Raw genomic sequence first — 13,985 nt, forward strand, 5'->3', positions numbered from 1 at the left:
ATTATTAAAGACACGATATAAAATAACGATGTAATAGCACTATTAGAATTCAAGATCTCTAAATATGAATGTAGTATATTTCATTACTAAATTTCTTATTAAAGACCACTAAATATAAAATTCATATTATATCTATCTCAAATTTATAGAGAAGATATGCATGTCATTGTAAATTACGTCAATAATATAAATCAATCCAAAGATACAACTTACTGAAAAAATAAGAGAATAGTAAATAAACCAAGCAAACATCCATATAACATCGTAAAGAAAAAATATTATATTTTAAAGCTAATATGCAGCGCTCTTTTAGAGTAACCTGCCAAGACAAAAACATCTCCATTAAGGCTCTTTATAAATGCAATAGAAATTCAAATTACTAATATATACAATCATTATAACATTCGAAAGAGGTATGATCTTAGAAAACCTACTCTAAAATTTATACAATTAAACCTACGAATAATTTACCAATATACATACATACTATCGTACTTTTAAGGCAATGATAACTACCATTTATAACAAAGTTGAGCAATGGTTCTATGTTTGCAAAAGTTACAATAAGAAAGTGGGTAGATACATTAATAATAGGGAAAAATGCTTCCAGCCCCCAAAACACAACAAAACGTGCTCCCCCCCCCCCAAGACTTTTTCAACGGGTGCTTTGCCCCCAAAACCGCCCGCGATTTTCTTCTAGCCCCCAAAACGAATCCCCAGGCGTACCCCAAAACCGCCCGTGATTTTCTTTCAGCCCCCAAAACAAATCCCCAGGCGTAACTCCGTTTAAACCCCGCTCGAAATGCCCAAAATACCCTTCGCAGCCTGTGTTCGTCGCCCTCTCACGTCGAAAACTCAGCGTTTCGACTGTAGGTATTAAATGGTGATTAGAATGACTTTTTTGGGGGGGGGGATTCCCATTTCCCTCCAAAATTATCACCAGATATATTCCCCTTCCAGCTAAAATCGCTGAGTTCCTCCCCATTCTATTACCCCAACTAATTTGTTCCTTCCACTTAATTCTCCTCAATAAAAGCCTCTTTGATTCTTCAACTACTCCCTATAATAAAATAGCGGATGGATCTCTTCTATGCGTGGTAACGAAGGCAAAAAGCAACAAATGTGGTGACGGTGTATTCGTCGTTATCAAAGAGAATACAGAAATAATCAGCTTGAGATATCAAGTGGCAGAAAGGCTTAAAATACCAATGCAATCTCTTTCACTGAAGTTCATATGCGAAAGGGAAAAGAAATTCAGTATTTAAGTTCATATGCGAAAGGGAAAAGAAATTCAGTATTTCAATTGACAATGACGATGACTTAAATTTGATGTTCGAGTATTGTCTTGACAATGACGATGACTTAAATTTGATGTTCGAGTATTGTCGGCGTAATGGATTTACAGACGCGAATTGTATGCTACCTCCGCTGGGGAATCCTCAACTTTACAGAACACGCAGACTACGCCAGAAACTGCATAGGAATTATACTCGAGATTTCCTTTTGAGTTCACTGATAGGTTTTGCCATTAGTTGTTAACTTTATGCATTGGTTGCTTAGGTTATTTGCTAGTTGTCAAGGTTATGTTAAGGACAGGTTGTTAAGGTTATTTGTTGGATGTTATATATACTAGTTGGTTGCTAAGATAAGGTGTTTGATGTTAAGTATATGTGTTTGTTGTTAAGGTCACGAGTCTGTCCTTAAGTATAAGGGTTAGTTGTTAAGGATATGTGTTGGCTGTTACGTTTATGAGTTTGTTGTTAAGGTTATCAGTTTGTTGCTAAGGCTATGTATTTTTATTACTACTTCAGGACAATACCGACAGAAAATTCGTGATGCGCAGATACCACATTCACCCAAACCTATAATGATGAGCGTATTCCTAATGACAACCCCACCGGTGACTCGATCATACTGCTGGAAGACATGCTTAATCACCAAACAAAGATCCCAACTGAGTGGCACACCTCCATACGTGAAGTTGGTCAGAAATTTGATAGTACTGTTAAAGTTAGATTAGCACTTCAATACTATTCAATTGCTAAATGGTTCGAGTATGATTTTTACCACAATGAACAAAGACGCATAAGAGTCTATTGCCGATTCAAGCACACACATGGTTGTCCTTGGATGTTGTTTGCTTCCCCGCTCAGAAATTCGTCTATCATGTCCATAAAGAATTTCGAGTCTACCGATTCCTGCGGTCAACATGGAGCAAATACTGGCAACTCAAGGGCATCAAGGAAGTTCATTGCTAGCCAAATACAAGTTATTTTGAAGGTTAGGCCAGATCTTCATGCAGTCGATATCAAGAACGACATGCTCTCTAATTTTAGCATCAAGATTAACTATAGTAAAGTGTGGTGGAGCAAGGAGATAGCTCAACAGGACCTGTTCGGTGACGATGATGAGGCTTACGATTCACTGAGATGGTCATTATCTTTTTTATTCTTCTGAAATCACTCTTACGTTTTGGTTGCTAACTATACGTAGTAGTTGTTAAAGTTGTTGGTTCGACGTTAAGTATACTGATTGGTTTTGAAGTTTGAAGATCAGTTGTTATGGTTATGAATCCGTTGCTAAATCTACTACTTACGTTTTCGTTGCTTGAAGTTTGAAGATCAGTTGTTATGGTTATGAATCCGTTGCTAAATCTACTACTTACGTTTTCGTTGCTAACTATACGTATTAGTTGTTAAAGTTATTGGTTCGTCGTTAAGTATACGTGTCGGTTGTGAAGTTTGAAGATCAGATGTTATGGTTATGAATTCTTTGCTAAATCTACTGCTTACGTTTTGGTTGCTAACTATACGTATTAGTTGTTAAAGTTATTGGTTCGTCGTTAAGTATACGTGTTGGTCGTGAAGTTTGAAGATCATTTGTTATGGTTATGAATCATTCGCTAAATGTACTGCTTTATTGTTATATTCATGCAGGTATGAATCCATGGTGCATGCAACTAATCCAGGGAGTTGTGTTGTTACTGATGCTAATGACGGGTGGTTCAGACGATTGTTCATTAGTTATAATGCATGTATTGAAGGGTTCATTGATGGGTGTAGGCCTCTATTAAACATAACACGCAAACATAATTACAAGCCACATCTAACCTATACAAGTTTGTGGCTCCATCAATGAGCCAGACACCAATCTTATAGGGCTCTTATCCTTATATACAGAGAGGGTTCTGGATCGTGCTTCGCTTAGTTCCTCTCTCAGACTTCTATTTTGAGCAGACAGCTTAGCCACCTTCATAGAAAGAGCATTTATCTTTACACGGTCTGCAACAATCATACCCTTGAATTTATTCTCGTTCTCGCGACGTAATGCTTGGTTCATTGCCGCGATGCTCTTCCAGTAGATAACTTGCTGAGGCCATTCCATTTGCTCAACTGCCTCATTTGGTTGCTTGACGTCTTCATCAATATCCTGTGGCATCACATATGCAATGGACAGATAGAGTATTATTAAAATGATTAATTAATTAAAAAAAATGAAATCCACCATTGCTAAATTCTTACAACTGCATCAATTGGGATGTCGTCATCTTCTGCTCTCCTCTTCTTCTTGTGAAGAATGTCTCTTGGGCCACAAGCCCTGCCGGCGTCTACTGCAGCCGGTCCCTTAATCCTCCTCTTCTCTCTCTCTCTCTCATCTTCTATTTCTTGATCCCCTGCTCCTTCCCCCCACAAACCTCCCTCGATTCTTTAAAATTGGTCATGTTGCTGTTGAAGCTTTATCGTAGTTTTGCTTGCTTTAGCTGCAACAGTGGTCAATCTTAAAGAACCAGCAACCTCTCCAAGTCTCACCCAATTTGTGAGGGGAGGCCTCACCGTACATCCAAGTGCTGGCTTCTTGATGCCGGTAAGTTCATAATATCATAACTGCACATTAGAGAAATAAAAACTTAACAAACACCTTTATCCGTAACAATTAATAAGTAACCCTAACAATAAAAACGTAACCTTAATAACCAAACCATAATATTAACAACCAAATCGTAACCTTGACAACCAAACTGTAACATTAACAACTAAACCCTAACCTTCACAATCAATAATAAAAGACATGATTACTTACACAAACTAGAGGGGTACACCCTTGCAGATATAAAGTCGTCTTCCCTGGCTCAGGACCCTTCAGTGCCCTCTCTATCGCGTCAGATATCTCACTGAATATATAGGTCCCCTAAGCAGTGTTATTGACATGTTCGATGCTGTCGACGTACTTGAATAAATGCCTAGGAACGCCGGAAACACTGCTTGGACACCAAATCATGCTCAGCTGATAGAGGATCTGTAGCAGGACAAAGTCCTTCACATCTCGACGATCAGAAGATAGTACCAGCTTCAAGAGCAGGTCCTCCACATTGTGTCTGGTAGGGCCTCCTTTGGGAGGAGCTATACTGCTGGAACCCCCGGCCTCGGGTTTGTCAAAAAACCTGGACCAAATCCTATTTTTCCTATCCCGGTTGTGGTCAACATGAAGCCCCTCATTGGAGAACCATGTATGCTCCATTACCCACTCAAGGTTGAATGAGCATGCAATCTCTTCTCCATCATTCCTATCGGTGAAGACGAATTTTTTGATTTTCTTGTCCTACTGACTCAAAATGTGCTCAAAGGTGGGAAGATCGACACCAGGTGGGCTAAATTGGACGTAGTGTCTGAATACACTATCTTCGTAGGCCGCAAAATGCTTTGGCCCCATACGCATCACCAAATTCCGCATGAAGTCGTGATAGGCACTGAAGCTGGCGGTGGGTCGTAACGTAATAGTTGGCTTTGCCCTTTTTCTACAAAACAAAAACACAAGACAAGAGCATTTTTTAGTATACTCGGTAAACATAACAACTATGATGTAAACTTTGTGGATAAACCAACAACCTTAACAACAACCACATAACCTTATCAACCAAAACCTAACCTTAACAACCAAAGCCTAACCTCAACAACCAAACAACAACCTCAACAATAAAAGCATGAACCTTGCATGTTAACAGTAACCTCAACAGCTAACAGACACCCGTAATTTTGGACCTTCCCACCAGACTAGGAGCATTATCAATCAAACCATAACCTTAACAACATAAAACTTACGGTAAAAATTACCTTTTGGGTGCTGCCACGTGCTTCTCTTTTTCTCCTCTCTGTAGACCAAGGATCGCTCTAGTGGCATCGTTGGACGCGCCGGTGGTGCCGGTGCTGCCCTCTAGACCTTCGCGGGGGCTACACTTAAATTTTAAGGTGGGCTTCTGGATGGAGTCGGTTGATTTAGGGCTAGGGTTTTGAATTGGATTTCTGGAGTCGGTTTGCTTGCAGAAGAGAGAGATGACAGGGTACGGACGAGGAGGTAACTCATAACGGGGAATTTTAAACATAAGGGTATTTTGGGCATTTCGAGTGGGGTTTAAACGGAATTACGCCTGGAGATTCGTTTTGGGGGCTAGAAGAAAATCGCGGGCGGTTTTGGGGGCAAAGCACCCGTTGAAAAAATCTTAGGGGGGAAGCACGTTTTGTTGTGTTTTGGGGGCTGGAAGCATTTTTTCCTTAATAATAAGTGTTCAGATGATAAATGTTGTAGAATCGTCGATGATGTAGTACCAAGGTTAAGTGATATTAATAATAAGTGTTCAGATGATAAATGTTGTAGAATCGTCGATGATGTAGTACCAAGGTTAAGTGATATTTCTATTTCATGAAATAAATATATCAAAATTAAACATTAATATTATAATCTAAAGAAAATTGATAATGAAAAAATATAATGTATTTAGTTCAGATCCTCATGGAAAATAACACAAACAGAGCAAAGGTAACATTATAACACAACAGAAATTCTTATTGGATGCATAACAAAAGAATTCATTACAAAGAAAAAAAGTAGTTCCTAACCCTATTTAAGTAATAAATTAAATGCATAAAATTTTTTATATATATGAAATTAACATTTATTCTTATTGAAATAGGAAAAAATCAAAGTCCGCATTATCAGAAGATTGTGTTGAACATAAGAAATATATTCTTTGAATTTAGATGAGAAGACAAAAGATGAATGAGCCTAAGAAAAGATAACATGCTCCAGTCTCATATCACAATCGATGTAGACGATGAAGACACTACTCTAGAATTACCCAGAAAAAAGATAAAGATGAAGAATGATTGATCTCGACTCAATAAAAAATAAAATAGAAGAAACAAAAGATAATGTTTTGTGAATTGTTATAAAATAGTTTTATTTTTTTAGAAAAATTAGGAATCTTTAGAAGGGATTTTCATAAACTATTTTTAGTACTTTCATATGCATATGTAGATGCTTTTATCATATAAAAGTGTGCTAGAGTTAGCATTAATTTTTATTTTATGATTTTTTTTCATTAACTATTTTCTGTAATTTTAGCCCACTTTAAATCAATCATCTTGGCTCGTTGGTTTTATTATTCATCTTCCTTTTATAATGTTATTTTTTCAAGTGTTTTCACTTTCATAACGCTATACTTAATTAGGTCAAGCTCAGTTTCATGCCTATCCAAATGAAATAAAAATTTTAATTGGTTTTTTATATTATATTTATCTCCTGACAATTCAACTATCAACATAAAAATTTAAACTAGGTATAGCCTATTCAAACAAATATCAAATAAATAAATAATTAAAGCGTAATCGAGGAACAAATTTTAGGTTGAAAATAAATCAAAATATACTTAATTAAAGTGAGCAAAAATTATCAAAGAGTAACCGAGGAACAAATTTTAGTAAGACAATAAACCAAAAATACCTAATCACAGTATTTAACCACACGTGCATAAAATCTAGTTTCTTAAAAAATGTGAAGCATCCTATTGACATCTGAAGAAAAACTTATCCGAGGAAAAAATTAAAAAATAGTACATCAAAGTGCACATACACATTTGCACAAAGAAATAGTACTGCTAAACTAAATGTAAAACCAACTGAAGCTCTCAACATGTATTAAATTATCGTTTCTTTGTATAATAGTAGTATTCATTTTGCATCCCATCCACACACAGTAGATTTTATACAGTGAAACAAAAAAAAACTTCCAAAATTTTACAATATCTGTCTAATAAAATGATCTCTTTGATTGGATCAATGTATTCTACAATCTTTAGTGTAAAAAAATATGTGCAGCCAAGCAGGAATCAAGCATTAGCACTTTCACATCATGAAGATTTCATACCGTCAAGTCCAACACCAGCCTGTATTGATCAGGAAAAAGAATCAATCTAGCTTAGTGATATGTAAACTATATGAAACTCATGAAATGTTACCAGGAATTTATGGTTTGCTTTGAGGAGGAGAGAGAAAGCAGAACAGAAGTTAGTGATTTCTTCTTTTACGTCACTTGATCCTGCACCTATTACATCCAAGAACTTTTGCTTATCGGGAAGAAAATTTAGGGCCAGCTGAAATTGTGAAAATATTTCTATTTCAGTAACTAAGTGGAAAACTATAATTAAATTTACAGGCATGGAATAAAATTTTATATTGATTGGTGAATTTGTTGTATAGATATCATTCAGTATGTATTTTATAGCAGTATAGGTACCTGAAATTTGCTCTTTAAAGTAGATAATATGGAATAGTATTAGTTTGACTGAATAGAAGAAAATAATTTATGTAGCCAATCTTCAAGTTTGGAATCAAAACTTTCTTCTTTATTATATATAAATAGAATAATAGAAACACCATAGACATAGTCATCTTCGATTGGCCATGTTTAGAGTTTCAGAAACCAGTCGAGATACTTTCAAAATTTATAAATCAGAGAAAACCCTTCTGCGCTTTCAAAATTACACTAAACTTCCTAGCATCAATATTTTCTCATAAATAATGTTAATGGTTAGAGTAAAAAGTCTAGACTATTCTTTATTTAATTTTTACTATTCTTTCCCAAAAAAGATAATATATAAATTATATTTAGTATATAGGGTAAAATTGTCTAAAAGTTTTCACATTTTGAACACATAAATGCTTAAAGCAATGCCGTCAGTCTAGATAATTAAGTAAGACAATTCAGGGAGGTTTTCTATGATTTATAAAGTTCAGGGATTTTCTGGAGTTTACCCAAAATCTCTGCGACTCTGACAATAGCACAATTACGCATAGAAACTTTGAAAAGTAAAATTACCATAAAGCTAGAACTAGCTATCCATCCATGCCATTTCTTCAAGGTCTTGTTATAAGATTCATTACAGGCACGAGACATACTGCAATCTGGATTCTCATTCAAATTTGTTAACAGTTGCACTAAGAAGTCCATGGCCCTGAAATAATAATTTCTCCGTCATTCATTATAACGACAATTCTGAAATACCCACAAAAATAATATAAAACTCACCTGGTTAACCAAAGAAGTGCATTTGTGCAGCTTGAATAGGATTTAGCTGTTCTATTTTCAACTTCAACTAGCACTATGGTGTACATGAATTTGAACTTCTGAGTATCTGAAGTGTACTTGTTTTCAAGTCTCTGCACAAAAAGAATTCAATGGTAAAGGTAAAAGGATTGTAATTTTGTACATTGGTAATTAATGAGAGGGAAACATAAGGATTTCTTACCGATATGTTACCCCCAATATCTGCCTTCACAATTACCATAGCCGGTCCAAACTTATCTAGCGACATACAAATAAATTATAATAAAAAAATGAACATGTAGTCATAAGTTGGAAATAATGATAGAATCCTGAAAATTCCAACTGAAAAGATGTGTAAATCAAGTAATATGTACAAAATTTTAATTACAGTTTTTTTCCATTTTATGAAATTCAGGTTTGTCGTCTCTGTTAATTTGATAAGAATGAGAAAAAAAATCTCTCGATAATGAATAAAATGGTTTCTGGCAGATATGATACAGATAGGAAAGACAAGTTTAGAGCAAGAAAGATCAATTTTGTCCTTTTGAGTGTTGGCATTTAACTGTGATGAATTCCTATATGTTTGAGAACTTTGGCATACAAGTGAAATGAAAAGATTTTTAAAAACAACTGAAGTGTTAGAAATAGAACTTTGCTCCTGTTCTATAATTTCATATTTGTTTATATTACAAATTGTATGATTATAACCAATAAAGAAAAAAATAGGATAATATCGCAGTAGTAATTAAGACGGTTTTCTGACAGATATGGTAGAGATACCAAATACATCTATATACTTATCAATGTATTTTGAAACAACAAAGACCAATTTTACCGTTTACTATTGACAGATTTTTGTCACTTTTTATAACATTGGCATACAATGAAATCTATGACAAGATTTGTAAGACAAGTTTAAACTGTTGGAAAAATAAAATGATGATATATGTAGCTGAAAATAATACCTAGGACGGGGAGGATGAGCTTGCAGACATCAAGGAAAGGCTTGGTGAGCATTTCGCCTTCCTTGGTTCTCACATGCTTCATTCCCTCCATTGAGGGTGTCAGCACGCTCCCCTCCATTTCTTTCCTCGAATCCCCTCACCTGTCGATGAGACCGAACAATATAGTTCCATTTTTATGTGAATAAAGAACCAACAAATTTCTAACATTATGTTTCAAATAATGTAGGTGCCAAAGAGAACAGTTACCATTCCACATGCAAGCATGATAATCAAATTTTGCAAAATTTTTGGAAAGATTTTGTCTCAAGAAATATCAGCATAATATTGTTACATATCAAATCTCTTCCAACTTTATTTTTATAAGAAACTATGATCATCAGAAGTTGTAAGGTAATCTCACCCTGCTACAAACCTTGAAGGAAACTGAATAAAAAATTTCAGAAAAAGGAAACTATTTTGAATAATTCCACTCCCTTAGTTTTCTTCCTTTTTCCTCTACCTCTGTTTCCCTCAATAGCTTTGTGAGGTTCAAATGTCAGAAGCTTGATCTCAACGGCTATTTATAGAGAGAAAGCTAATTATAAGGGGCCGAGCTTCTTCTACCCCCCCTAATGTCTTTCTCCCCCTTAAGATTCTCATCTCATACTTTAACCAAAAATGAAGAGAAAAATAGACCAATAAACTTCATGTATCTCTTTTGAGGCATACCATTGATGCACATTTCTCTCTTTCATGTGCATTAAACCGGTAACTATCTTGTCATGATAGCAAGAATCTCCATTTCTTTTAGATTGCCCACTTAATCTCTAGTATGTTTTCTCAGTCTCTCTCACATCACACACCGATCGATTATAAGATATGTATGTTTTGGGAATGTTCCTACTGGAAATGACAGGACTCAATTATAAGAGGTAAGATGTTAAAACTTCAGCAGAGGCAGCCTTCGATTCGAATCCAAACCGATTGAACGAGCTCACATTTGTGAGTGAATGAAAGATGCTTCATTTAAATACCACAATTTGTCTTCTCCGTTGCAAAATAGATGTAGTTCAACGTTCACTGGCACAGTCCACATATTATAGAAACATCAAGAAACAAACCAAAAGACTATATATCACTAAAGTTGCATGATGAATATATTTTCGAGCTGGCATCAAAATTATATTGAAGTAATCCCCTAATTAGATGTTTACTTCACTCTTTTTAAATTTTCTAAACCAACCTATTTGGACTTTTATTCCCAAAAAACGACCCCATTCAAAAATAATTGCAAAAACCGACCTGGTTTCAGCCTCAGTGCTGAAACCAGGTCGGTTTTTGAAAAAAACTCTCCGAAACTTCACGGGAGTTGAACTCCCGTGAAGTTTCGTAGTTCAAAAAACTTCACGGGAGTTGAACTCCCGTGAAGTTTCGGAGAGTTTTTTTCAAAAACCGACCTGGTTTCAGCGCTGAGGCTGAAACCAGGTCGGTTTCTCTAAATAAATGTGAAACGGGTCTTTTTTTGGGAATAAAAGTCCAAATAGGTTGGTTTTGAAAATTTGTCCTGAAGATAATAGAAGAATACGAGAGATGGTGGATGTCTTGCGCATTGTAATATGGAACATCAAACGGTTTTTCAAGTACAGTAGAACATTAAATTTTGTCATAAAAGGACTGAGTTTGTACAAGCGAGTTTTATACGCGCGGACTGCCCCCTCTCTGCTTTTCTGTTTCTCTTTATTTCCTTTTTCCCTTTTTCACACAATGATTCGACACCTAGGCGTTTTCTTTTTCTCTTTTATTTCCTTTTCCCTCTTTTACACACAATAATACAACATGAAGGAGCTACTATATTACATTTTCTTTTGTGCACGTATAAAAGAATGTAGATTGAAGAGCCTCAACAATATAATCAATCAATAAGTTTCAATAAACCAATACAAAAAGAGGAACCATCTTGGGTGTAAAATGGGTTCCTTTCCATTGCTCAAGCCAGTAGTCGCTGATTTGATCAACCAAAAGTCTTTCCCAAGAGACTAATCTACCTTTACCTGCAAATCGATGTGATATCAGTTATCATGGATCACAAATTCAAAAGAAAAAAAGAAAGAAGGAAAAACGCACACACACGCTATGCGGCTATATCTAAATGTTGTGGATAGAACCCCTTAGTACCAGTTTGAACTTACTACCTATCTAGCTTTGTCGTTGCAGATAGAACCTTGAAAGATTTTCCTGACTCTTTTACCCTCAAAGGGTCCACTGTCAAAAATACTTTTCTTTTTCTCTGAGGGTAAGAGTGAAAAAAATTCATTCAGGGGCTTTATCTGCAATAATATTACAGGGGGTCTATCCGCAACTAACCCTATCTAAAAAGATGATGTATAGATATCACCTTGGTCAGGTATTTGCTATGAAGCTTAAGCGCATCATCACACGCCTTCTTCGCATCCAAGTTCCCAGTAATATCATTCAAGATCTAGTAAAATATAATTAAAAATGAGAAACTTCAAAACAAAAACACAAACTAAGAAGGAAATATGAACCGCAGAATAATGAACACCTGAACAACATCATCCTGGCCTTTAGCCTCCTGCAACAATTTCTTGCTTTGTGTCTCAAGAACACTTGCTACCACAAAGATTGATAAAGGGGCTTGTGGAGCATTCTTCTGACCAATTCTCACATTCTTTCTCACGAATTTACCATACTTTTTTAGCAAGGCTACATTTGATGCAGCATCTACTCCACTTGAAGATTTTGTACCAGACTCGTACAAGGAGAAGAGCATGGGGCTGTATTCCATAGCCCACATTAGCTGCAAGTTTTGTGGATCAACAATCTTCTTATTTCAGTTAGCTTTGGTATCAAGTGATGACTAAAGATGATAAGAAGGAAGAGAGGGAGAAAGCTGAACAAGAGTGATAAAAAATGATGTATGTTGTTTGGTGAAAGCTTGTCAATAGCTTTGGGAGATGCATCAGCTGCTATTTTGACTAACAAGAGGCTGTTGCAAGAACAGACTTTTGTTTTCTTGGGTAAATTGCACATCATCCCCTCATCTGTTCCTTGAGTTACACTTGACTGCCTCAACTCATTTATTAGCACTCAGCCCCCCTCAGTTCATGAGGGAGAGGGGTGTTACCTGCAATTTATCTTTCTAAAATAGAAATTCAAAGACTGAAGGTATAGATAAGGAGTTTTGTGCGATTTACTCTTTTCTTTTTAGGTAAAGAACACAGAAATTTAAACTAACCTCCCAAAGGTACAATGTGTCTACAAATGAGAACTCCCTGCGGAAAAGAACCATCAACATTCTGAATGCGAACAAATACTCTCCTCCATCTAAGTTCTCTGTCAATTACATCTCTATCAGAGTTATGAACAATTATGATCGTGAATCTTTTGTATTTTTAAAATTGTAATAAAAAATGTCAACTTTGATTTACTTATGTATAAAAGGTCTAAGGAATGGCTTTGACAAGGAAATACAAGGGTAGGGAGGAAAAACATTTTAAGTAATATGCATGCTCCTCTTTTCGCTTGTAAGACTGGCCATAGTAGTAAGCTGTACCACTGAAATCATATAGATGAAAGCATACATGATACACACACCCCACACAAATATAATTACTAGATGCAAGTGGAAAGGAATAATGTAAACATCAAAAATGCATTAAAGCATCCACAATCATTTGAACTGATGGTTGCCTTAGACATTCTTCTTTGTCCAAAGATTCAAAACGAGTATAGCAATGACATATGAACTCCTATTTTCTCAGGCAAACAGAAATACCCCGTTCTGGAATTTCTTCAATGATTAGTAATTTTTTTCTTAATTTCGGTCACATGTGCATATTAACCCAAAGTTAGAAATTTGTATCAGTTTCTAAATAGCATTTAACATTTATTCGCAAATTGACAAATATGGTAACTACTAAGAAGAGGAAATGATAAATTTCTCTATGATAATAGCTCGTGCAAAAATGTTTTGGAATTTAGGTTGAGTACTTGCCCACCTAATATAAACCAATTTCTATGAATGAAGGATCCTCCGAGTCTAAAGCAACATTTCCAAGGTTCTAACTAATAAATGTCAGGTAGATGGCAACTAGAGGAATCATATGTTTGATAGCAGATGTCAGGCGACACGTCGGGATATGGAGCAGAACCTGAACATGATTGGGGATGAAAAGCATGCGTATCTTAAACATTTACAAATTTAGCATAATGGATATCCCAACTATCATTTATCTAATACAATAGTGAAATACTAGTCGTGTTAAAAGGATGCATATTGACATAATACAACCAAAAACAAATATTAGAAGGATCCATTCTTAAGGCATGTTTATGCGTACATACCGATGGCAGGCAAAATGTGAGACGACCAACCCAATATATATAGAAGAATGAAAAATAATATAGGTGTATCTACCTAATGTCATGGAAACGGATGCTAAAGAATGATAGTAGACTGCATGTTGGGAACAATTAAAACAGTGATCGTGGCAAAAAGAAACATTAAAGAAAGCCAACAGAAATCGTAAGGAGACTTACGTATGTGCTCATGGAGCTTTGGATCCAAAGATTTTATGATAGTCGACAGAATTGTCAGTTGAGCTCGAACTCCAATTGAATCACTCGTGCATTTGAAATTTC

The 13,985-nt window shown here is 35.6% G+C and overlaps 2 protein-coding genes across 4 annotated transcripts in view; both read right to left on the minus strand.

The window, feature by feature from the left end:
- LOC109850129 (glycolipid transfer protein 1-like) lies at window positions 6,977-9,853 on the minus strand. Of its 3 annotated transcripts, none has more exons than XM_020420057.1 (7): window positions 9,757-9,853; window positions 9,345-9,484; window positions 8,582-8,637; window positions 8,362-8,492; window positions 8,152-8,287; window positions 7,292-7,426; window positions 6,977-7,219 (listed from the first exon to the last, which is right to left on the minus strand). In XM_020420057.1, exons 2-7 carry the CDS (start codon window positions 9,460-9,462, stop codon window positions 7,184-7,186), a joined length of 612 nt encoding a protein of 203 aa, XP_020275646.1. In that variant the 5' UTR covers window positions 9,463-9,484; window positions 9,757-9,853; the 3' UTR covers window positions 6,977-7,183. The 3 variants fall into 3 exon arrangements, with proteins under 3 accessions (XP_020275646.1, XP_020275644.1, XP_020275645.1); XM_020420055.1 differs by having other exon boundaries at window positions 9,745-9,853; XM_020420056.1 differs by lacking the exon at window positions 9,757-9,853 and adding an exon at window positions 9,591-9,724.
- Window positions 10,963-13,985, minus strand: part of LOC109847313 (GTPase-activating protein GYP7-like) — a 10,054-nt gene continuing 7,031 nt past the window's right edge. Inside the window, exons 3-7 of the mRNA XM_020416550.1 lie at window positions 13,884-13,981; window positions 12,580-12,677; window positions 11,887-12,141; window positions 11,719-11,802; window positions 10,963-11,374 (exon numbers count right to left, since the gene is read on the minus strand). Of these exons, the coding sequence (XP_020272139.1) occupies window positions 11,360-11,374; window positions 11,719-11,802; window positions 11,887-12,141; window positions 12,580-12,677; window positions 13,884-13,981 (550 nt within the window). The 3' untranslated portion in view covers window positions 10,963-11,359. The remainder of the gene's footprint in view (window positions 11,375-11,718; window positions 11,803-11,886; window positions 12,142-12,579; window positions 12,678-13,883; window positions 13,982-13,985) is intronic.

This window comes from Asparagus officinalis, chromosome 7 (genome assembly GCF_001876935.1).
Source record: "Asparagus officinalis chromosome 7, Aspof.V1, whole genome shotgun sequence".
In the NCBI taxonomy this organism is placed as follows: Eukaryota; Viridiplantae; Streptophyta; class Magnoliopsida; order Asparagales; family Asparagaceae; genus Asparagus; species Asparagus officinalis.